This window comes from Dichotomopilus funicola (assembly GCF_033296635.1).
Source record: "Dichotomopilus funicola strain CBS 141.50 unplaced genomic scaffold C8A04scaffold_47, whole genome shotgun sequence".
NCBI classification, from domain to species: domain Eukaryota; kingdom Fungi; phylum Ascomycota; class Sordariomycetes; order Sordariales; family Chaetomiaceae; genus Dichotomopilus; species Dichotomopilus funicola.
In genome coordinates this window covers 129,210-151,913 of record NW_026944068.1, presented here as the reverse complement: position 1 = coordinate 151,913, position 22,704 = coordinate 129,210, and the positions used below count along the sequence as shown (strand labels likewise).

General features: G+C 55.2%; 8 protein-coding genes across 8 annotated transcripts; 2 read left to right on the top strand and 6 right to left on the bottom strand.

Moving 5' to 3' along the window:
* Nucleotides 1-935: 935 nt before the first annotated feature.
* Nucleotides 936-2,983, bottom strand: C8A04DRAFT_13399 (uncharacterized protein; the record flags this gene model as incomplete). Its single annotated transcript, XM_062777694.1, has 2 exons — nt 936-1,600; nt 1,654-2,983. The coding sequence occupies 2 exons, from the start codon at nt 2,981-2,983 to the stop codon at nt 936-938; spliced, it is 1,995 nt and encodes a 664-aa protein (XP_062635596.1).
* A 2,664-nt stretch (nt 2,984-5,647) lies between these two features.
* C8A04DRAFT_30183 (putative NADPH-dependent methylglyoxal reductase) lies at nt 5,648-6,962 on the bottom strand (the record flags this gene model as incomplete). The annotated part of the gene is made up of 5 exons (XM_062781277.1): nt 5,648-6,172; nt 6,238-6,528; nt 6,591-6,723; nt 6,797-6,848; nt 6,917-6,962. The coding sequence occupies 5 exons, from the start codon at nt 6,960-6,962 to the stop codon at nt 5,648-5,650; spliced, it is 1,047 nt and encodes a 348-aa protein (XP_062635595.1).
* A 749-nt stretch (nt 6,963-7,711) lies between these two features.
* On the top strand, nt 7,712-9,067 carry C8A04DRAFT_30182 (salicylate hydroxylase; the record flags this gene model as incomplete). Its single annotated transcript, XM_062781276.1, has 1 exon — nt 7,712-9,067. The coding sequence occupies one exon, from the start codon at nt 7,712-7,714 to the stop codon at nt 9,065-9,067; it is 1,356 nt and encodes a 451-aa protein (XP_062635594.1).
* A 196-nt stretch (nt 9,068-9,263) lies between these two features.
* C8A04DRAFT_13437 (uncharacterized protein) lies at nt 9,264-10,349 on the bottom strand (the record flags this gene model as incomplete). Its single annotated transcript, XM_062777712.1, has 2 exons — nt 9,264-9,322; nt 9,386-10,349. 2 exons carry the CDS (start codon nt 10,347-10,349, stop codon nt 9,264-9,266), a joined length of 1,023 nt encoding a protein of 340 aa, XP_062635593.1.
* A 1,561-nt stretch (nt 10,350-11,910) lies between these two features.
* Nucleotides 11,911-13,451, top strand: C8A04DRAFT_38470 (histidine phosphatase superfamily; the record flags this gene model as incomplete). The annotated part of the gene is made up of 2 exons (XM_062784251.1): nt 11,911-12,001; nt 12,073-13,451. The coding sequence occupies 2 exons, from the start codon at nt 11,911-11,913 to the stop codon at nt 13,449-13,451; spliced, it is 1,470 nt and encodes a 489-aa protein (XP_062635592.1).
* Nucleotides 13,452-13,726: 275 nt separating this feature from the next.
* On the bottom strand, nt 13,727-15,155 carry C8A04DRAFT_38469 (S-adenosyl-L-methionine-dependent methyltransferase; the record flags this gene model as incomplete). The annotated part of the gene is made up of 10 exons (XM_062784250.1): nt 13,727-14,150; nt 14,228-14,340; nt 14,399-14,423; nt 14,470-14,507; nt 14,559-14,581; nt 14,633-14,755; nt 14,811-14,829; nt 14,886-14,908; nt 14,972-15,051; nt 15,133-15,155. The coding sequence occupies 10 exons, from the start codon at nt 15,153-15,155 to the stop codon at nt 13,727-13,729; spliced, it is 891 nt and encodes a 296-aa protein (XP_062635591.1).
* Nucleotides 15,156-16,641: 1,486 nt separating this feature from the next.
* C8A04DRAFT_13442 (major facilitator superfamily domain-containing protein) lies at nt 16,642-18,462 on the bottom strand (the record flags this gene model as incomplete). The annotated part of the gene is made up of 4 exons (XM_062777714.1): nt 16,642-16,797; nt 16,864-18,097; nt 18,124-18,254; nt 18,328-18,462. The coding sequence occupies 4 exons, from the start codon at nt 18,460-18,462 to the stop codon at nt 16,642-16,644; spliced, it is 1,656 nt and encodes a 551-aa protein (XP_062635590.1).
* A 1,294-nt stretch (nt 18,463-19,756) lies between these two features.
* Nucleotides 19,757-21,826, bottom strand: C8A04DRAFT_13385 (uncharacterized protein; the record flags this gene model as incomplete). The annotated part of the gene is made up of 2 exons (XM_062777689.1): nt 19,757-21,254; nt 21,321-21,826. The coding sequence occupies 2 exons, from the start codon at nt 21,824-21,826 to the stop codon at nt 19,757-19,759; spliced, it is 2,004 nt and encodes a 667-aa protein (XP_062635589.1).
* Nucleotides 21,827-22,704: the final 878 nt, after the last annotated feature.

Here is a 22,704-nt window from a genome sequence, read left to right as displayed (position 1 = left end):
TTGAAGTTTGTAAGCTTTGTTTGGTGGCTAGCATTCCATCAACTTCTGTCTTTACCTTATCCTGGTGAACAGCAAATGAAAGCTATCGGTGGTAACCCTAGCTTAATGCGTTGAACGAAACAGTCGACTTGGGGTTATAAAACGGCGTGCTCCTTAACCTCGTAGCTGACAATCGTATACTTGAAGAATTGGTCAAGTAAATCGCCTCCTATAAAGCCAGAACCTAACCGACACCATCAATTGTTCGAAGTCCAGATTGATGATACGCTATCGGTAACTCACGCGTACCTACCTAGTCTTGACGCTTTTCGACTGAGGACATAACTCTCCTGATATGACCGTGCACGCCGTGTTTTGTTTCGGCCATCGTGTCTCGCAGTTGACAAACGGCCTTAATTAAGAATGGAGGTCATTGCGAATAATCTCGAAGTACGGATAATATCGGTCAGCCATTCAAGAACCGCCAAGTCGAGGTTGGGTCCTGTCAGTGACGTCAGCAATCAACATCAGCAACACTGAGAGGAGCTGGGATGGGCTTGTGGGCGTCAAGGACACCAAAAGATCGAAGCAGTCAAAAATATACCCAGTTGTACCATAAGATCAAACATCCACCACTTTCTTGCCAGTACATTACAAACATCGCCTATCAAAACAAAACACACGCCCTCTCCCAAAGAATATGCTCACATGTTATGCCGCCGAATTATGTTATCCCCAGTCCAAAAGCCCAACACAAACGCCAAACCGAGGCCAAACCTACCTCCACCAATGTCGAACCAAAGGAATATTGAACCGGGATATCGAGCCAAACCACCAAGCCAAAAAGACAGACACGCACAAGCAAGGGCCATTGACGACCGGAAAAGGGGTATCTTCAGGGGTATTTTTCCTCCACCCGCTACGACCCTCAGGCCGTCGTCCTCCCATCCCATTCCTCACCGAGGCGAGCCCTTCCACTCCATAATTTCCTTGGTACTTGGCAAAAACGAGGTCGAGTTCCGTTTAGACCCGTCAGTTTTAGCCACCTCGCTCAGCGACACCGCATACTCGCCCCGCTTCTTGATTAAGAACGCGAGCGCTAGTGTAGGCTGCACATCCCGTTTAATCGGCTTCTTCTTGTACTCTTTTATCGGCTTGCCCTCCAACCCAGTTCCGTCGGTATCCTGGTGGAAGATCGATTTCGTCACGGATGAGGCCAACTGTCGGGCATTGGCCTCACTAATTTCACCGGAGCTAGCAAGGAGGACCTCGGCGAAGATCGTGAGGAGGTGCTTGATCAGGTTGCGGTTGACCGTCGGTAGCCGGTTGAGCGCCTCGGTCCAAAAGTCGAGACCCGTTTCGACTCGTGGGCATGGCGGTTCGATGGCGCCCTCTTGGCGCGCTAGTAGAACCCAGGACTTGACGACAGATGACGAGATGAGCGGTTTCGGGAGCGACTCGAGATACACGAGGATGAGGCGTGCGGCGTCGTGGACCGTGTACCCGCTTCCTTCAAACCGGAAATGCTCGCCAAATGTTGGGGCTGTGTTAAAAATGGCTTGGAGCTGGTTTACATTGTCAGGGTCTCCAGGTGAAGAGAAGATTTGGCCATCGGTGCCTCCTATGGCCAGTCAGTAAGCGACATTTTCAACGGAACAGACCAAGGTTACAAACCAGCTCGGCGAATAAATTCGCAACACTTGTACAATGCCAAAGGAAATGTCCGGTAGGATGTGCTCCTGCCCTTGTGCGATATCCGAATCTTCATCGGCGCGACACGAATGCCTTCCTTGAGGTCCACGCCGAAGACGACAGGGGTTTTCCCGGATCGTGAATCTCCCACCCATGGGATCCGTTGCAGGAATTTACTAGCAGCGCTAGGGGGGTCTGGTAGAGTTTCCAATACTGTTGATGGAGGAGCTATCCCCTCGACCGTCGACAGGTCTTCATCCTCCGGGTCACTGGTGGGGACAGGAGTTGGGGCCGAGAGCTTCATTGGTGTCAAGGTTCGCCTCTCGAGGCAAGGGTCTTCACTAACACGGTGTCCATGGCGTATCCGAGAGAACACACCCAGCGACTTTCGTGAAGACGTCCGCGCATGGGTCGGGCGCCACTCGCCGGAACTCCCGCTTCCCAGGGAACTGACACTGCGAAGATGACCCCGTCCATCCGCAGCCAGGAACACCGGCCGGTCGCCGCCGTCGACGGTGCTAGTCCCGGACGATGCTAGGGTTGGGGCCACGAACGAGGCGTTATCCAGATTGCCATCTTCCTCCCGAATCATATCGAGTCCGTCGACGATCGCTGTGTCAACCGACTTGATCGACACTTCACGCACGCTGTCGTGAAACTCGACTTTTTGAGCGGGGTTGATGAAGTCCCGACCTAACTCTAGGTCGGGAGAGGTGAGCTGTGTAAGTGGGCGAAAGATGTCCGGAGCAATGCTGGGGGTGACCGGCCCCGACGTAGGAGGGCTGGGCGCCATTCCAAACAACTCGTCCAGGTCGGGCATCAACTCCGGGACCTCGCACGGGTGCGAGAAGGGGAAGCGCGAGATCCTACATGACATTCCTAGCGGTGGTGAAGAAGAGGGTGGTGGCAGGTCGGAAGGGAGCGGCGGTAATTCTTTCTGGCCAACCAGGGCCGTTTCCTGTTCCGTTGTGCGTTTCGCTTGCTGTGAGTGGTGTGCGCTGTCCATGTTGTCGAACCAACGCTGGAAGTCCTCGCTTGCGTCTGTGTTCGAGTCCGCATCGATATCGTCGTTCGCGCCGTCCAGTTCCTCCGTCAAATATACCAATTCTCGAATTTGGCCACGTCGTTGGCCGGGGGCCAGCACTGCGTTTGGGTCCTGTCGGTTGTTGTCCTGGCCGGAAGAATCGATAGCGTCGCCGGATATCCGTTGTGTCCCGGTTCCCCCACCACCATCACTACCCTCACTATTAGTATTCCCACCAGCATCGGCAACCAACTTCTCCGGCGAACCATCGTCCTGAATGCCACCCATGATTGCGACGTCGTAATCTCCCTTTTTGAAGTTTGTGTGCGCCACCCGGGTGTCACGACATGGTGTTGTAAGTGTGTTGTGCTGGAGCCTCGTGCATACCGCACAGTGGTCGAGAAGGCTTCCCCAAACGAAGGTCACTAATACTTTTGTGATGTTGCTGGTTTACAGCGCTGCGGGCGAGTGTTTGCAGAAGTGCAGGTGGTGGGTGCGTGCCCCTGGCGGCTAGAGGCGCACGGAGCGGGTGTGAACGGGCTGTTTGCCGTTTCGAAGACAGGGCCCAGGCACAGGAACAGACCCGGGTTTAAGGGTCTGGGCGCGTTAGCGTCCGTGCCGCGCAGAGAAGTCGGTGGTGGGGATTCTGAAGCGAGAAGTTCAACGTTTGCCCTGCTCAGCCGCTGTTGGACGATCCGAAGCTTCCACGCTGGGCAAAAACTGTGTAAAGAAAGGAAGAAAGGATTCAAAATCAGGAAAGAACCTCGAATCAACCCAGGGAGACATGGAAGGAAGGAAGGCACAGGGGACTCTTTCTTCTTTCATCGCAAACGAAATTGCGGGGTCAGGTTCGTCAGAACAATTCCAAAGCGGAAACTTCGATGGTTCCAATCCTCCGACGTCTGCATACCCGCTCAACCCGAGCAAAATGCACCCTATCTTCCTTCCACACGACAGACGCCCAGAAGGCCAGTCCCTGACGAAGCCTTTTCTGGGAAGTTTTGGAAGGAATGCACCAGCCACTCCACCCAGCTAAGCTTGTTTCAAGCTGACTGCAACCCTGCGTGTTGCCGACATCCCAAGTCCACGGGGGCCCTGCGCAGGGTTCCTGACGAGCCAGCGGACCCAACGCATTCGGTGCGTTCTTCAATCGCAACGCCTCGTCCCCGCTTCCCCAAGTTCACGATTTCTACTAGTGTACTTACTGTGCCATCTCGTCGGAGCTGGGAACACGATAGAAGATTCTCCCCGAAATTAGTTCAGCGGAACCCGAGACCGAACGATGGGGTGTTTCGTTTCCCAAGCGGGGAAGCCGACACGATTTTGAGCTCTTTTTTTCCAAAACAGCCGTGAAAGGTTGAATTCCATCACACCACTCCTCCACACCCACGCGGCAGCTTGACAGTTTGCAAGCCATGCATGACGCTCGTGTCTGTGCCGTCCACTGAGAGCAGACGCCGCCGCAGCCACCTCCAAGAGTCGCCAACTGGCCCGCATGTTGGGCACGTCCGGCGCTGCAGTTTCGGGCCTGCAGTTCCGCGTCTGCACGCAGCCTTTCTGAGTCAATCACGGTCAGACAAGAAGTGTCAAACGACGCACCAGACACTGGGTAGCTGCGGCCAAGGCCCAACAAGAAAACCTCATGTAGAAAAACGACCTGATCATCACGCCTCAAGGGACACCCGGCCCTCTTGAACGGCACGCGGAACAGACTAACCAGAACTCCCCGCAGCATATGTACTCCTATGGAATGCAAGGACACTTTATCATTCATCTGATCTAACCAGATAGATCTCAGGCGCTGCGATCCTCAGGGCGGGGGGCCGATCTCAAGGACCGCGTGCAAATGTGAGTTTAGGCAGCGGGGGAAAACATCGAAGCGAGGCTCCCTGGAACACCGTGTTGTCAAACATCCCATCCCTGAGCCACCATCGCCGCAATAGTTTGCTAATTGCGGGGGTGGCGTACGGCGCTGAAGTTCAAATACCCTCCGGATGGAGGGCCGAACTCGCACTTATTATTCGAACAGGATTCTTCCCGAATTCTTGATTCCATTCCAACTTTTGAGGGCTGTTGGGACAGGGAACAACAGAGCAAGGAGGGTCGTGCACGACTTCGGCACCAGTTCCATCACGACGGATGGCTGTTACCCCCGTGAACCCCAGGCTTACTGACATACACCCATGGTTTAACACCGGCATACTTCAGGGTCAGACCCACCGCAACCTCCGAGTCAAAGGTACTCACTCCGGCATTTACCGGTGTTGCTTCGGTCATAAGAAAAACAATAATAATACGCAGTCCCAATAAACCCACAACAACGCCGCAGTTACACTCGATCGGGAGGGTAACTCCCACTTGCGTGCGGGTCCCCAAAAGGCCGAACCGTTACACACGCCCAAACCGTTCGTCAGTCGGTGTGTTTCTGTTTTTGCAACGGACGGTCCGATCGTGACATGGTCCAATCCCAATCCCTTCGGTGAAGCCGGGGGCACAACGCAACATCGAATAAGGTTCTCATCTCGTTTGCGTTCCTGTGCCTCGCATGGGTGGAGGTCGCTTATAACTCCAAGGGGGGCACGACAGATGGCCAAGGAACAGAAACCTCGACACCTCGAATTGATGAGCATTGATCCCCGTGCATTTGGCATGGACTGTGGGGGGCAACCATCTCTTTTGTGCACTGCTGGCTGATCATAGGACCGGGAAAACGAAACATGTTACGGAGTAGTAACTATGTAATAAAATCGTCGGGATTCCCGTTTTAGCGACCAAAAATCAAGTCGTCAACCTCAAAACAGGGGTCCCCAACAAGGACAGCATGGGCCTGGCCAGTGGCTCAGACCTCGGGTTGTCACCATCGCATCCGCAGGTCCCTGGACCCCTTCCATGCCCCTGCGCTTTGAACCTCACGAGACCTCCTTTTCCAGGGACAAGACCCCTTTTCGCTCGTTACGCACTAACACCCTCAAACTTGATGATTGACGCCACAGTATCAACGACGGTTTTCTCCAAGCTGGTGTACTTGAGCCCCAACACGGTCTTGGACCGCGTCGTATCCGGGGTCCAGTGGTCCTCTGGGAAATCGTCCTTGACTTGTTCTTTCGGCGGCAGCACCTTCGCAGCCAGGTCGGGGAAATTGCTGCGTACAATCTCAGCGATACGGGCGTTGGAAAAGAAGCCACCGACAATGTAGAACCGCTTGCCGGTCGCTTCGGGGACCGCCATGGCCCGGACGTGGGCCAGCGCCACGTCGCGGACGTCAACAAAAGTGAAAAGGGGCGAAGTCGCGGGGACAGCCTCGCGCATGCCACCCTGGACGAGGTCTCGGATGCGGTGGTTGGAGGTATTAAGAGTGTTCAAGCTCGCGAGACTGCGCGGGATGGGCCCGAAGGTATAGGTGTTGTTAATCGTGGCCAGATCGAACAACGGCGACTCCTTGGCCTTGAAATCCCAAGCGGCGAGTTCTGCAAATTTCTAAAGTTGGGAGAGTCAGCTTTATATCCCATATTCCACGTCAGGAAGATGAAGGCCAGGCTAACCTTGCTCGCCCGGTAAGTGTTTCTCCCATCGAGTGCTTGCTCCTCCGTCACCTCGGACCAACTCGACTCATTGTAACTCTTGGGGTGGTTCTCCCTTTTGAGGATTGCTGCCGACGAGGAAGTGATTACGACACGCTTGACCGTGGGAGCGTACGCATGGATCGATTTTAGGATGCCCGTGGTCCCTTTGATGGCTGGATCCAAGCAGTCCTTGACCGGGTCCTCCCATTTGGTTTGGTACGGGGAGGCTGTGTGAATGACATATTCGAACGGTGGGTCTGATTTAACAGCCTGGTGTTTGTTAGACGGAAGCTTTCTGACCATTCGTACAGCACAAGTTGGATTTCTCTCACCTCGTCAAATGCCCCATCCTGGGCAATGTCTTCTACCACAACGAACGACACTTTCTTTCCCACAGTCTCATCCACCGATTTAACGACCCGCTGGCCCTTTTCTTGGGATCTCACGGTCACAACGACGTCAAATCTAGCAGTTTGTTAGTTTGCTTGTCGATGCCAGATACGACGACTCCGCCCCGCTATCCCCGCGATGAACTTACCCCTCCTCGAGCAAAATGTCGAGCACATGAGAAGCGATGAAGCCAGTTCCGCCTGAAAAGATAACGTTAGCACATAACACGCTTTCGGGTATTTCCTGCGGTAGCCGAGAGTCTCCTCACCGGTGAGCAACACCTTGCCCTTGTTGCTTTCAGCAGAAGAAGCCATGATTCCGCGATCGGTTCCGATGTGGCGCCGATAGTGTTGTGTAACGTGCAAAAAGAAGGAAGGGCGGTGCAAACGTGAAGGTGGGTGCCAAAGCTGCGAAACTGAGACAAGAGGCGGTCGGCGCGGGATGTGGCTTGGTACGTACTGTATAGCTGTCAAGAGCGCTCTTGCCATGATGGGCAGCAGGCTCTGGAATAAGTACTGAAAGGGCAGGAGACAACCGGCCCAACCCGTGATATCCCGTGATCTGCAAGATCCGGAGTTGCACAGGTATGTCCGGTAATCCCCACGATAACCCCGGGTGGGGGGCAAACAAACTGAGACCGTACGTGCGTGCTGGAGCATGGGCGTATTTCAGCGAACCAACAAGCACCGGTTGAGGGGAAGCGTCGCTGCAAAAGTTGAGCGAAATGTGCTTGCCTTGATTCAACACTTTTATAACCTGTTATGCAATTGCATCAACGGGAAACACCACAAACAGTGAGCCAATCGGGCACTTTCATTCCGTCGCTGAAACTCTTGCAAACCCGCGAGTCGTTCGTTCCACTGGTTGTGCTTTTGAAGTGTTGAGTCTGTCCTTGGAAAAACGAATAATTAATACATCACACAAATCGCACTCGTAAGCCCACCAGTTTTCAAACCCTTACGCTTAGGATTTATGCTTGCCTCCCAGTGATGTTAACACGCAGTGTGAGGACATCTCTCCGAGTGTTCCCGATTCAGTATATCAACACTGATTCCATGACGTGATGTCGTCTCAAGAAACGGATGCCCGTGCACAACTTCACATCGCCATCGTTGGCGCAGGCATCACCGGTATCAACCTCGCCTTAGGGCTCCAGGCGCGAAATGTCTCATTCACCATCTACGAGCGTTCACCAGCGATACGCGAGATCGGCGCCGGAATTGGATTTAGTCCCAACGCCGAGCGGGCCATGGGCCTGGTCAACCCAGAGGTCCTTACCGCCTTCCGCCGCGTGGCCAACCCCAATGGCGAAGATTTCTTCCAGTGGGTAGACGGTTATGAAACTAACGAGCTCATCTTCAAGTTGTATGTCGGCAGGAATGGGTTTCAGGGCGGCCTGCGTAGCACGTTTCTGGAGGAATGGGCCAAGTTGATTCCAGCGGCTGCATGTCAGTTCAGCAAACACCTCGATGCCATCACTGAGGAGGATGGCAGCCCTCATAGGTTCCGGTTGCATTTCAAAGACGGCACAACCGCCACCGCCGACGCGGTCATTGGGTGTGACGGGATACGCTCACGCGTCCGCCAGCTGCTACTCGCGGACGTTTCGTCATCCGCTGACCACTTTCAACTTCCCGCAGCTGCACACCCCTCGTACACCCGTGGGTTCTGTTTCCGCACGTTAGCTCCTATGGAGCGCGCCATTGCCACCATCGGCGCAACCAAGGCGTTGACCCGTTTCATGTACAACGGCCACGATGCTCATCTGATCACCTACCCGGTCGCTAACAACACACTCTTGAACATCCTCGCCGTTATTGAGGACGCGAACCCGGTCTGGCCGTATCAACATTCACAAGGTAGACATACAGCGCCTGGAAGGAAAGAGGAGGCTGTCGATGCGTTCGCCAAGTGGTCTGACACGGCCAGGGGCATCGTTAGCTTGTTTCCGGAGGAGAGAATGGACAAGTGGGGGATTTTCGACATGGCCGAGCACCCGGCGCCGCAGTACCATCGTGGAGGCGTATGTGTAGCTGGAGATGCTGCACATGCAACGGGACCGCATCTAGGAGCGGGTGGTGGTATGGGGATTGAGGATGCGTTGGTGTTGGCAGCGTTGTTGGAAGGGGTCCATAAGAGAGTTGGGCAAAATGGTGGTGGTGGTAGAAAAGCGGCCTTGGTGGAAAGGGCGCTGGAAGTGTACAATGAGGTTAGGTATGAGCGGACGCAGGATGTTGTGCAGTCGACACGGAAGGCGTGTGATTTATTTCACTGGAAGGATCCGGAGGTTAGGAGAAGTCCGGAGAAGTTTGGGAAGGACATCACAGCGCGGTTTGATAAGGTGTGGAACTATGACCTGGAGGGGATGGTAGAGGGGGCATTGGCGAAGCTGGACGAGGGTGAGAAGATGAGGCTCTGAAAGCCCTGTGTGTCCACGTCAAAGGCCGTTGGTAACTTACCTGCATTCATTCGGTTGAGAGCTCATTAGGAGCATCTCAGAATCATAAAGCAAAACATTCTAATCAAGGATTTGCAGCTGTTCTAGACCGTGTGCGTACTTTCGTGTCTTGAAGATTCATAACTTGATTGCTCGGATGACACAACAAGCTATCTCCTTACTTTCCCAGCATCGTTGGGCTCAAGTACAACCTGGGCATTTTCATAATGCGTTTACCTGTGCATGTTAGTCACAGCCGTGGGGTGAAGAATGGGAAATTAGTTCGGGATAAATACTCACGATCCTCCCACGTTTTCTTCGGAACCACCTCCAACATCCGCACATGCCACATCCACAAACACCACAACCCAACCAACCCATCCCGCCACCGCCTCGCCAACGGGGCTGTCACCCGCAACTTGAACGTCTCTTCCCCCCTCGCATCCCACTCCCTTACCTGCACCGCAACCACTTTCCCATCCTGATCACTCCACTCCCACCACACACCACTCTTACTCCCATTACTCCCACTCCCACTCCCGCTTTCACTGATACTCTTCCCCCCCGCCTCCTTCATCGTAAAATACACCTCCCCCTTCTTCACAACCTTCCCCTTTCCCTCCCTCTCCAACCTCCTCACCTCTCCTTCCCCCCACATCTTCGCAACACGATACCCACTATGAAACATCGGCGCCTTCTCAATCTGCACTTTCCCCATCCCCCGACGGGTCTGCGGCTCCAGCCAGGCTTGGAAGGGAATCCCCAAGTATGCCATTTCCTTTCTGTGCTCGAGGTTGTACAGGTCTTTGGGGCGGTGGGTCAGGCGCGGGATGGTCTCGCCGATGGTGTCATCTTCTGGGTCGTCGTCGGTGGTGGTGGTGGTGGTCATGCGAATACGTGGGTCGATGCGTTGGAAAGAGATGTGTTCTGTTGCGGCGCCTTGTTCGTGGATGGCGCGGGAGAGTTGGTAGACCGGTTGGGAATCGGGTTCTTCGCTGGCGGTGTCGGTTTGTAGCATGGGGTAGATGAAGCGGCCGTGGATGACAAAGGTGCAGGGGTCGAGGAGGGTGTCGGGGTCGGGAGCGGCGGTTTCGGAGCGGAGTTCGTAGGCTGGGGGGTCGTAGGGTGGTGGGGGGTTTGTTGGGTTTGCTGGGTTTGTGGATGTGGATGTTGATGGTTGTGGTGTTGATGTTGTGGTGGTTGTGCTTGTGGATGGCTGGTCTGGGGGGAAGGCAGGGGGTTGGTCGTTCTTTGGTGCGCCCATTGTGTCTGTTGATTTGTTGTGTATCGTGGACAATTAGGCAGCTGTGATGTATGAACTGTGGAATGTTAAACGCGAGATGCTGATTAAACGTAGTGTATTGAACGTGATGACTGAGAAAGCTAGGTAGAAATTGAAAATAAATGTATTCCGCGGACTGCGAGGGAATTGTTTGTGAGGCAGATTCCTTGTGAGCCCGATGGATAATATGATGTCAGAGGAGGCCACAGGATTCGCTCGTCTGAAGGATCCAAGGCGAAGGCGGCTGGTGACCAGCAGCAAGTGCGTATAACACAGCCCCAAGCCCCGCGGTGATCGATCAACCGAACCAATTCGACACCTCAGAGGCCCAGAGCTGTCCGCGGAGGTGCAAACGCGACAGTGCCCAATCCTCCAGCTTCCTAAAAGTGCCGTCACGAGAACATGATTATCGATTCGTTTCCTTCTTGGCTCTGCAGCCAAGCTTGAAGTGGTTCGACCAGACGTGAAGTCACGCGATGGGAATGCTTCCAGAAGCTAAGAAGCCCGGGCTGGACCGGGCCCCACAGGAGCTCCAGGTTCAGCGACCTGACTCGCAGTGAGTTCGGACTTCCAAGGGAGCTTATTTGGAACTGCGGTCCGGGCCGGGACGGGGTTGCATGGAAATATCTATACTTATAGACAATTGATAAGGTTTATCACCGGCCTTTTCCATCAAGGTTGCTTCCTCACCCAATAAACTCCGCGTCGGTTCTCGGACCCCAAGCCCCGAGACCCGGCCGAGACCCGGCCGGAGTACACCGGATCCGCGAAAATCCCCGGCCCGCGGAGACCCCCGGCGCACCACACGAGCGGGGAGTGGAAAGAGGTAAAAATTGATAAGATTATCTTTTCCGCCCTTGTATCGAGAAAGGCGTTCGTGGAGCGGGGGTTTCGGTGAGGGGTTCTGGACTTTTCTCAAGGAGTCACTCCACAGTTCGTAGAAGAGTCGACGCAACGACGTTGGAGTCATGGTAACGGTCGGGCAATCGGTACTCTTGGAGTCGCGAAAGAAATGAATCGAAAAGTTCTCAATTAGTTGAGACCTTTTGGTCCCGTAGTCGTAGCTAGGCGTGGGCGGGTCTAGATGGTGGTAATATCAACATAAGACTGATGACTTAGAGAACCCTTATTGACGCTACGCAAGGGTGGTACTTTTACCTCACGCTCGTTTGATGTGTATCGAACTCCTCCTCTGGGAAAACGAGACAGTGGTGCTGAGTGAGAACTGAAAGAGCGAAAAGAGCGAGAAGGCCGACGCATTTCCGAGGAAATCCCCCGCCGGGTTCCGCAGGCCAAAGCCGGCTCTTAGCAGATAAGAAATGGTTATACGGCATAGTTGCGGGGGAGAAGCTGCATGGCAAGTGGAGTTCTGAATCCGTTTCTCCATCCCTTCTGTCTCTGGCTTGTTGACTCGTTCTTCCTAGCTCCTTGCTTTTATTTAATTACAACACTCAGCATTATCCTTGGCATCTCTAGACTCTCCCGACGTTCCTCCCCAGGTAGCCAGCTGAGTCTGTTGAGACAACCCATGACGATGACTATCATGCATACAGCCCTCGCTATTGCCGGACTGGCAACTACGGCCGCTGCCGAGACAGTCCACGGCGCCCTCGTCTTTGTCCGCCATGGTGACCGTAAGCCTCCATGGATCCTTCGACGTGACATTTATCTCTGGTGAGACACTGAGACTAACCTATCATCCCAGGCACGGCTAAGCACCTGGGCCCAACTTCTCTCACCCCCGTGGGCGCGTCCGAGGTGTTCGAGGCCGGCACGTTCACCCGCGCGCGATACCTCTCGTCCTCCTCACCGCACCACATCCGCGGCATGTCCGAGGCGCAGTACGTATCATCCCAAGTCTACGCCAGCGCCCCCGATGAGCCGGTGCTCTTCCAGACGGCCACCTCCTTCTTGCAGGCCCTCTACCCGCCCCTTGGCCAATCTTTCGCCGCTACCCAGGCCGACAAGCTCGCCAACGGCTCCTCCGTACCCAGCCCCCTCAACGGCTACCAGTATGTCATGCTGCACGGTATCAACGCCGACTCACCCGAGACGGTCTGGATCAAGGGTGATGTCGGGTGCCCGACCATGACCACCGCCCAGCAGGACTTCAACAACAGCGCCGTTTTCCAAACCCGCCTGGAAGACACTCGCGCCTTCTACCAGTCGCTGTACCCGATGGTGTCTGAGCTCTACGACGCGGCCACCGACCTCGACTACACCAAAGCCTTCGACATCTTCGACCTATTCAACGTGCAAAAGATCCACAACTCCTCCTCCCCCATCCAAAAGGTCTCAGACGACCAGCTGTTCCAGCTGCGCACCCTCGCAGACAGCGCCGAGTTCGGCGCCAACTGGAATGCCTCCCAGCCCGACCGTGCCTTGCACGCACGCACCTTTGCCGCAGCCGTCCTAGACCACCTCAACCAGACCGTTTCTACTTCCTCCTCGAGCGCGAGTAGCACTAACACCAAGGCCGCACCCAAACTCACTGTCCTAGCCGGGTCATATGACACCTTCCTCGCCTTCTTCGGCCTTACCCGCCTGACCGAGGCTAGCCCGGACTTTTATGGTCTGCCCGACTACGCGAGCACCATGATGTTTGAGCTTTTTACTCCGGGAGGCAACAACGATGATAATCTCGATGAATCCACCCTGCGTGTTCGTTACATGCTGCGCAACGGCACGACCAACCCGCTGCGGCAGTTCCCGCTGTTTGGCAGCAAGCAGGCTGATCTGCCGTGGACGCAGTTCCGTGACGAGATGCAGAAGATTGGGATTAGCACTACGGCGGAGTGGTGCAGTTCGTGTGATAGCCCGTCAGATTTCTGTGCTGCGTTCCGGGATGGAAATAACAATAGTGTGAGTGTCCAGGCGGGCAATGGGGAGGTGGCTGTGGCTAGGGGCGCGTGGATTGCCGTGTTGGTTGTTATGGCTGTGGCGATTCTTGGAAACTTGATCTGGGCGGCTATGTGGTTGTTTAGGGGGCGAAAGGAGAGCAGGGTTCCGGCTGCGGCTGTGGTGAAGACAGCGGGGTCGACTGGGACGGGGAGTGTGCGGAGTTATGGGAAAGAGAGCGTGTAGGACGGTCTTTTGGGTTGAGGGAAGTGTTGTTCAAAAGTGTGTTCAAGATGGCCTCGAGATATCCGGGTACGAACAAGTCAAATTGCCAGTTCAAGGATGGATAATTAATTAAATCAACGCTGTTCACCCCCCCTCCCCCTGAATTCCAGTCCAAATTCAAACTAAGTCCCTCCTGGAGCACCCCCAGAAGCTGTTGACCCCGGCTTCCGCCCGTGAACAACATGTCTACAACAGTTAGCTAAGCCTACACGGATATACTCCTGACTTCAAACCACTTACATCGGCCAATACGCATGCACCCTCACATCCTTCAACACCGCCCGTGCCTTAGCCGCCAACACCTTCGCCTCTTCAGGCTTCCACCCCAAAAACCGCGTCACCGGCGCCAAAATCGCCGGTTCCAGCAGCTGGTCCGTATTCAACAACGACCACCGCCCCAGTGTCTTGTACTTGGGATCGCGCGGCCACGGGTTGATCGGCCACTTGTGCACCGTCTCAACGACGTCGACAAACCCGGCTTCTTCGAGTATGGTCTTCCACTGCTGGGCTACTGTCGGGGGGCGGCCGGCGGCTTCCATTGCTTGCATTAGGGTTGTTACCCAGATCCAGAGCGGGGAGTCCGGGTGGAGGGTGCCGTCGTCGCAGCCGATGGGGCAGGCCATGTCTTGAATTTCGAGGTAGCCGCCGGGTTCTAGTTGGCTGTGCACGTTGTAATTGTAAACAGGTATACTTGTGGAGGCATACTGTCAATGGGTGATCGTCAAGAGTGGACATACTTGAACGCCTTCTCGACCAGACCGGGAGGATCACTGAAACACCCGTTTGGGATGCGCGAGATCATGAAGTCAAAGTCTTTGGACCATGTCCATTCCTTTTCGAGATCGTCCATCTGGCGGTGGTGTTAGTCAACCTTTGTCGTGTTACTCTTGTAAGTGAGGAGTGACTACCTCGAACGAGCAGTTTGGTGGCACCCTGTCTTAATTAGCGCTGTCAGTAGCGGAGGGACGGGTGAACAAACAAGCCAGGCTGAATAGGACTGAGGTCCACACCAATGACCTATCCAACGTTAATTATCAAGATAGCGCATTGTGGGTTAGCTATCCATACCTCGGCCTCGGGATGCTCATCCGCTAGAATACCATTAGTCTCAATCTTTACTCGCGAACCTCAACAAAACCTACCATAGTCAATGCACCAAATACCCGTCCCCGCTCCCAAGTCCAACACCCTTTTAGCGCCTTCATTCTTGGGACAGGCACACAGCCTGCCATCTAGCATTAGCTTGAAGATGTGGTGCTGGAGGTCTGAGCATGCCGGTCAGCATTCTGCCAGCCTAAGGGACATAATGATTCACCAAACCTAATCGTTCAATTTCGGCCTGTCACCAATCAACATCCGTCCATCGTAATGTTATCGGGTTCAGGCTGTACGTACGTCGTCATTGGGAAACAGGTATTCTATCCTTGCGTTAGTTGACACCGCGGGAAACTAATAACTTTATGAACAAGAATAAGACGTACTCCCGGCACTCATAGCGTGATAGGTTCGCCCATTTTCTTGTTCGTAGGCCAGTATACTCGATCGGAGTGATGTTAAGCTGCTAGTCAATGGCTAGGGTAAACCCATCCTGTCAGTCAGCGTCTCATCAACCAACACCCTCGGCCCCGCTACACACACTTACCATCGAGAAGGCTGAGTCCACATCGTGACGATCATCAGCTTCCTACACAAAAGTTAGTAGGTATTCGCCTCACAGAGGACTCTCCTCCAGACACAGAATAGTGTAGCGGGTGAACTCGCCAGTTCGTCGCCATGCTGCTGCGGCAAGGGCGTGGCCACTGGGTCTGCTGTCGGTGCTGGAGAAGTAGCCATCTTAACAACTCGGGTTGTCGAGACCAGAATCTTGACACAGAATGAATCCAATCCCATTGATGGATCGTGCTATAACCCTGATTCACCAATGTGTGTGCGGCGAAACACAGAAACAAAAACCGTTATTAAAAAAGGGCAAACATCCCCGGCCCGTCCCGTCCGGGGAATTCGTTATTAAATAAAACCACCTCGGAAGCAACCCGAGTAAAACCCCGATGCAGCCTGCAGCCCGCAGACTACAATCAAACCACAAGGCCAACCGGATGACGGGCCCGATCGGACATCGGAGGTGGGACAACAGGAACGAACCACCCACGCAACACAACACACAAAGTATTAGTATTGTGTACAACCCAGCCCACACGACCCATTACCATTCGCCATTCGGTACGCAGGAGTCAGGAGGGTGGCCAAGGGAGTTTCCGCAACGGGGATGCAAGCTACAAGCCGATGCGAACCCGTTTGCAGTTCAGTTCCAGAACAAGGTCGCCTGACCCCCCCAACTTCGAATCCAGCCGGCATGCCCACTCACTACCCTTGTTGATGTTACGCTTTTCTTGGCCGCTTCCCGCTGCGGGTTGGGGGCGGGATGCAGACCTCAACAATCCGCCCGTCCCGGTTCGCCGATGCACGGCGTTGTATGTACGGTGGCGACAACCCCTGGTATATTTTAGCATTTCTAGGCAAGGAATTGGGAGGAACTTCCGGGGTTTGTGGTTCCTCCGGAGTGTCAATCGCCAATCCTGGCCTTTTACAACGTCCCCCCACTCATTGTTAGACGTTTCAATGTCGCAGTAGGGCAAGTAGCCTCGCAGCCAACACGGTCTTATGAAAGGCGCGGCTTACAAGGGGCGGTGAAGAGTTCAGTGGCCCAACATCTTTGTACACTAGAATGCACCCCAAACTGGATTTAACCAGCTCTTGCGGGTCAAACACGGGGAACCACACTACAGATCTCCTACCACACGACCGTTGAATCCGAAAAAGTAAAATCGGTAGCGAGGGCCGTTCCTCTCCTCGGTAGCGAGGACCGTTCGCCTACTCGGGAGTGAAACCGTTTTGAAGAAACCCCCATGCATCACACGTCATGCCCTGGATATGCATCGGGCCGGCCAAAACGGGGCCGCAGGGCCGATGGAATGCAACGGTGCTCGGCAAAAATATTTCTCCCAAGTCGGAACATCCAAGGATCGAGCCAACGGTTGAGCCAAGGAGCCCGGAATCAGGGAAGGGCAGGGTACATGTGATATCCAAGAAAATAACATTCAATTGATTCTCGCTCAGTTCGCTGCGAAAAGCCCAGTTAGTCATCAAGTTATCAAGTCTTCTCCTGCTCTCCAGCAGTAGCAGCCTCCTCGGATCCTCCAGCAGACTCGAGCTCCCTGCGCTTTTGAGCCCGGGCAGTCATGTACGATAGGCCGGCGGTCCAGATCGCCAGTGCCACCGACGTTGCAATCATGGCGTACATCCCTCTCTGCTTTCCCGTCAGTCACCAAACTATCTCATGGTAGAGCCGAAAAGAAGAAGACCATATACTCACCTCGAACCACGGCGCCATGCTCGCACCATAAAACACAATACTCCACCACGCATTCACCGCGTTATTCCCCACATTCATCCCCGCCAGCACCACCGACCGAAACACAGGTTCCCGGTGCCTCGTTGCGTCGTTGGCCCACGCGAAAAACGTCGCCTGGCACGCATACACCGCGCCGGCCCAGTAATACGCCGCAAACACCACCGCCACTGGCCTCCCGCCCGCTTCTATCGGACCCATCATACCGGCCTTAGCGGCCAGAATCATCGCGCTGGTCGCGACCCCGGTGATCCCAATGAAGTACCCGACCAGATAGCGTTTTCCGCCGAGGAAGTCCGTCAGAGCGGCCCAGAAGAGGGTCGATACTATGCCCACGGCTGGGACGCCGGTCGGGTAGTCGTTGAGCTGGGCGACGGTGTAGGTAGTGGAGGGGGAGCTTTTCATGTAGAGCGAAAGGAGCGAGTTGGAGGAGAATGATTCCGTCTCGCCGGCGATCATCCAGAGGATCACAAAGCCCCACCACTCGTACGAGGTTAGGACTTGTTTGGCGAAGGTCCATGATAGGGGGGAGGTGGTGTTGGTGGTTTGGTGGGTGATAGCAGGACTGGTATCAGTGGCCGGGGGTTGGTGGGTGATAGCAGGACTGGTATCAGTGGCCGGGGGTTGGTGGGTTGTGGTATCATGGTGGTCGTTGCGGTGGTTGTTTTCACGATCTCCACCGTCTGGATCGGGTTCGAGGAGGCGGTGGTTCTGGTTCTTGAGGCGAGACACAGCCAAGTCGCGCTGGTCTTGGGTCAAGTACCGTGCAGTCGTGGTAGCGGGGGTGTCGGGGAATAGGAACCAACCGTAAAGGGCAACAGGTAAGGTGATGATACCGTCGATGATGAAAAGCCAGCGCCAGCCGGGCAGGCCGTGTTTATTCTCCAGGCTAGAGTATATGCCACTCTGGATGAAGCCGCCAATCATAGTGCCCGCTAGACCAGACGCGGTGAAGATACCGCTGCGTTTGCCGAGTTCACGCTCGGTGTACCAGGACCCGAGGATGTAATGCGTCCCGACAAAGGTAGACGCCTCGGCGATCCCTTGGAAAAAGCGGATGGCCATGATGGCCTGGGGCGAATGGCTGGATGCTGTGATCATAGTGAGGGCCGCCCATACTAGCATCATAGCGGGGAAGAAGTAACGTGGTTTGATGTAGTGGAGGCTGAGGTTCGAGGGGATTTGGCCGATCACATATCTATTTTAGCGTGAGCGCAGTTTCACACGGGTTCATTGCGAGGCTCGACGTACCCGACGGTGAAGCATGTGTTGATTTGATTGAGCTGGTCACCTTCGAACCCCAGGTCTTCCTTCATGCCAGACACATAAGCATTTGCAAGGTTCATACGGTCTAACTGCGGTAAAGATGTTAACATCATTGAGTCTCGGTCATTAATCCTCCAGGGGTTGGCTATCGTTCAAACGTACGTAATTCAAAAAGTAACTCAAACAGCAAAATGTGAGAATGAAAAAATCAATTTTGCGCACCAACTTGCGCTCCGTCGGGTCGACCCGCCATGCCGATGAAAAATAGCCGCGTACTGTCGACGGAGGTCTAGCCATCTCGTCGCCCACCGTCGTTGAACGCCGGTATTAACAAGGACAAGTCGTTACCAGGCGACAAATTGTTTAAGCGCGGTGATCTAGTGGCGAATCCCCACGATCGCTCAACTACGGCTGCGAGGCGAGGGTGGAGTTCGACGAGTGCGAGCGGATCCGAATGCCGGCCGCAGGAGTCGGGGCTTCCGACTCGGCCCTCGGCGTTGGTCGAATGCTCCTAGAAGCTCCGGGATGAAGACCGTGTCGAGGCAAACTCGGAAGAAAAAATCGGGTTTCAACGTCCCTGAGGCCCTATGGGCCCCCTCTTGGGATCGTTAGCTGCTACGGACTAGGCGTCACAGCGGATGATGTTAGGTCGGCTTCAAAAGTGCGATTAGGGAGCTCAATCCAACTGATTCGACGGCGATCCCGATCTGCTAAGGGTTAGGGTTTCGCCTTGTCAGAACCGGCAACCGGGAGCAACTCGGGAACCGAGGAGAGAAGCAGAGAAAGGAAAACCAACGGCGATGGAGAACAAAATATTTGGTGGATACACAAACCAATAATTACAAGAAGCAGAATACCTTAGCCATGGATAACACGCAACAAACTTCGTCAAAGCTGGTCTGTTGTGCCCCCCATCGTTGATGCAGCGTTGTGGGTCTCGAAATGCAACCTCCGAACAGGATGAAAGGAAACACGCGCTCGCGTAGAAAACGTAGAAGACAAATAATGTGTCGAGACGCAGTAGTTCGATAAGTTCTATTAAATCCTCACGGAATCGTCGGGATTCGCTGTGAGTTCCAGAATACGGAATGATGGGAATGATAACGCCGCTCATATCGAGTTTCGCGATTTGATTATACGAAGCACGCCAGGTTGCGTGTGCAAGATTGAGGTGTCTGAAGATGGTTGGCTAGTAGAAAATACCGGGCTTTGACCGGAGTTGAACGCAACCTGAAACTTAGTTCGGGGAAAGGATGGCCGGGGGTCGTTTATGCCCGATAGGAGTCGAAGACGAAGAAGGTAGAAACTGTGAGACAAACGACAGAGAAACAGGAAGGAGCAAACGGAACACATGGTATGACAAGCGTGGTTGGATTCCTGCTCCCCAAGGCCTCAAAGCCAGGTTGTCGGCTGCCTCTGGGCTGATTCTGAAAAATAACGTATCAAATGAATTCGCTACCTGAAGTTGAGCCCGCCTATGATAATACCCCCATAATCATCACATCAAATTATCACGTACGATTACTCAAAAGTCGAGTTTGTCCGGTACGCTTCTCAAACGAAAAACCCCCCAAGGTGCTCAAACTACACATTAGTTGGACACCTTGCACAGCTTTCCAATCTGCAACGTCAACCAGTCGGGCTGGCCGTCGATCTTCCACCGGTCGGAACCGACCGCCGTAGGGGCCCAGAACAAGTCATGCGGATCAACCTTGCGCTTGATGCTCAGCAGACGGTCGTAGTTGGTGCCGAAGAAGGCATCGCCAAAGTCGGGCTCCATAACATCGCCTTCGTTGAGATACCCACCCGGGCCATAGGGCCGCAGCCGGCCCATCCAGTTGTCCGTGATCTTGCGCTGCACTGCCTCGAGCTCCGCACCCTCGAGGCCGGGAGCCCAACCAGCGCCCATGATACCGTACCAAATGGCGTCGCGCCAGTGCGAATTGGCTCCGCTCGCCGGCACCTCCGCGGGCTTCGCCGGGTTCATGTTGTACTGGATCAGCGCAGAGCCTTCGCTGACGACGGCGCGCACTTCGTTGAACAGCGCGTCGCGCTTAGCCGGGTCGTCCCAGATCGCGCGAGGGAAGAGACGCGAGGCGGTGCGGAGGTTCGAGTTGGCCACGGCCTCGGTTGGGAAGTGGTGTGTCCAGGCGTCGTAGAAGTTGTCGTGCTCAAAGTACTCCGGGGTGAAGTCGAAGCCAAGGGCAGTCCACTCGTCAAACAGCGGCTTCACCTTGGCCTTGAAGTCAACGAGCGACATACCGGGCACCATCCACGGGTTCATGGTCCACATGTAGCCGGCACCAGGGCCAAGCGAGAAGATGGACGAGTAGCCGTACACCGGGTCCTCGGCGTACTCGGCGAACTTGGCCCAGTACGCGAACATGGCCTTCCAGAACACCTCATCCGAGTTCTTGGTGCCGTTGCCCGACGTGATCGTCCACGTGGCGCCCGAAAAGATGTTGCGCGGGTGCGCCTTGATGGTCATGGACACGACAACGCCGAACGTAGCACCACCGCCACCACGGAGAGCCCAGAACAGCTCGGTGTTCTGGGTCTCGCTAGCCGTGACAAAGCGGCCGTTGGGTAGCACGACATCCAAGCTGAGCACTTGGTCCGACCCGAGACCGTACAGGCCCGAGACGGGGGAGTGACCGCCACCGGCGACGTACCCACCAGCAACACCGACACCCTTGCACTCGCCACCGACGGCCGTGACGTTGTTCTTGTTGGCGGCCTCATACAGTTCACCGACGGTCACCCCAGCACCGATCTCAAAGGCGGGGCCAGAGTACGACGGAGTGCGAACAGACTTGCGGAACTTGATCGACTTGAGGTTGTGAGTCCAGATGGAAAGCGAGCCGGACCCGCACGACTTGCCGAGGAAATCGTGGCCGGTGTTCTTGACGACCAGGCGGAGACCGGTGGTGCGCGCAAAGTTGATGGCCAGCTGGACCTGGTAGACGCTGGTGATCTTCACGGCGTACGAGGGGAAGCCACCGAGTGTGCACTTGGTCGAGTTGCCGTTCTGCGGCATGCAGGTCTCGCCCTGGTAGAGGGGAGACATGACCGATGTTGGGTCACGCTCGCTGTGGAAGGTCAGTCTCTACATCTGGGCCCCTGATATGACTACGGAGATGGGGACCAGCACTTACTGAGTAGCAGACTCAGTCCAGTGAGCAATGATGTCGGCGCACTTGGCAGCGTCGTACACGCCGTTGTCGGGGTAGCAGACCGCGCCAATCGGCACCGTCTCGATCAAAGCCCCGCCCGTGAGCAAGTCAAACAACCCCCAAGTCAAACGGGACGGCCAGTTCCAGTCACCCGGATACGTCTTGCAAGACCCGACCGCCGCCGTGGTACGCTTAGCGACCTCGGACGATCCATCCTCGTAATCGGTGTCGTCAAACTTGAAAAGGTCGATATCGCTCAACTCGTGCGCTGTGAGGTTGGCGATCACGGCGTCCGTCAGCTGAAGAACCACCGCGGGGGCCGTGTCGTCGTTGGTCGACACTACGGCATCAGCCGCGGGAGCGACCGTCGTCTTGTCGGCGGGGACTACCTCGCCATCGGAAGTCTTAATGGTCTGGGCAAGACCTTGAGTGAAAGGAAACGCGGCGCCTGCAAGCAGCAGGGTGCGCGCAAAGGAGTGGACGGCCATGGCAAGTCGACAAGATGAACGAAGGGCTTGTCGATTATGGCCCAGTTCAATTCACAACCAATCGAGAGAGAGATCTCGATGGATGAAGAAGGAGGAAAGGGAAAGAAAGATGTCAACAACGGAAGCTGCGCATCTCCTCACGTCCGGCCGCGCGAGAGTTATATTTCAACGGCCGATGAAGCTACCTTGGCCCTGCAAGTCCGCCCACAACCCGTTGGTCTCGTTCTCGTCTCCGGAGCCCGGCTCGGATCTAGCTACCGAGCCACCAATCAATAGCCTCTCGCCTAGGGGGGTTGCGGGGAGACTTGTCTTATCCCACGTTGCACCCCTGTGAGAGCGTGGTTTTGGAGAACGGCAATTTTGTTTTTCAGAATCCTGTGGGTGCTTTGAGGGAGCTTGGAATCGGAAGTGGCTGAGAGGGCGTAGGGGGGAACCAGTCAAACTGTCTGAGGCTTTCCTCGCTTCCTGCTCCTCGGGATGTGTGTGCCTGAACGAGTGGCTCTCCTTCTTTCCCGTTCCCCCCGAGCCCACGTTGTTTTTTCACCCGCAGCCCACATTGTGTTCATCCGTGGTATTCCCTCAGACGGGAGAGGACGGGAGGACGGGCAAGAAAACAATTCTGGTGCTTCGCCGCGCACCGCAGTGGGCCCGACGACGGCAACAAATGACCCGACGCAGGGGAGCAATGGAATTCCTTCGGGCATGTTGGCCAGATTCGGATTCGGTTCCCCCCTTTTTTTTCTCCGGTGTTTTCCCCCTGAGAGATCCCACACTGCCGGCCTTGGCATGTTGTCAGCAACGAACCGAAAAGTCGATAAAGCGGGGGCTGGCTGCCAGTTCACGTTAGTGAAGATGGAGCGAGATGCCTGCCGGACTCC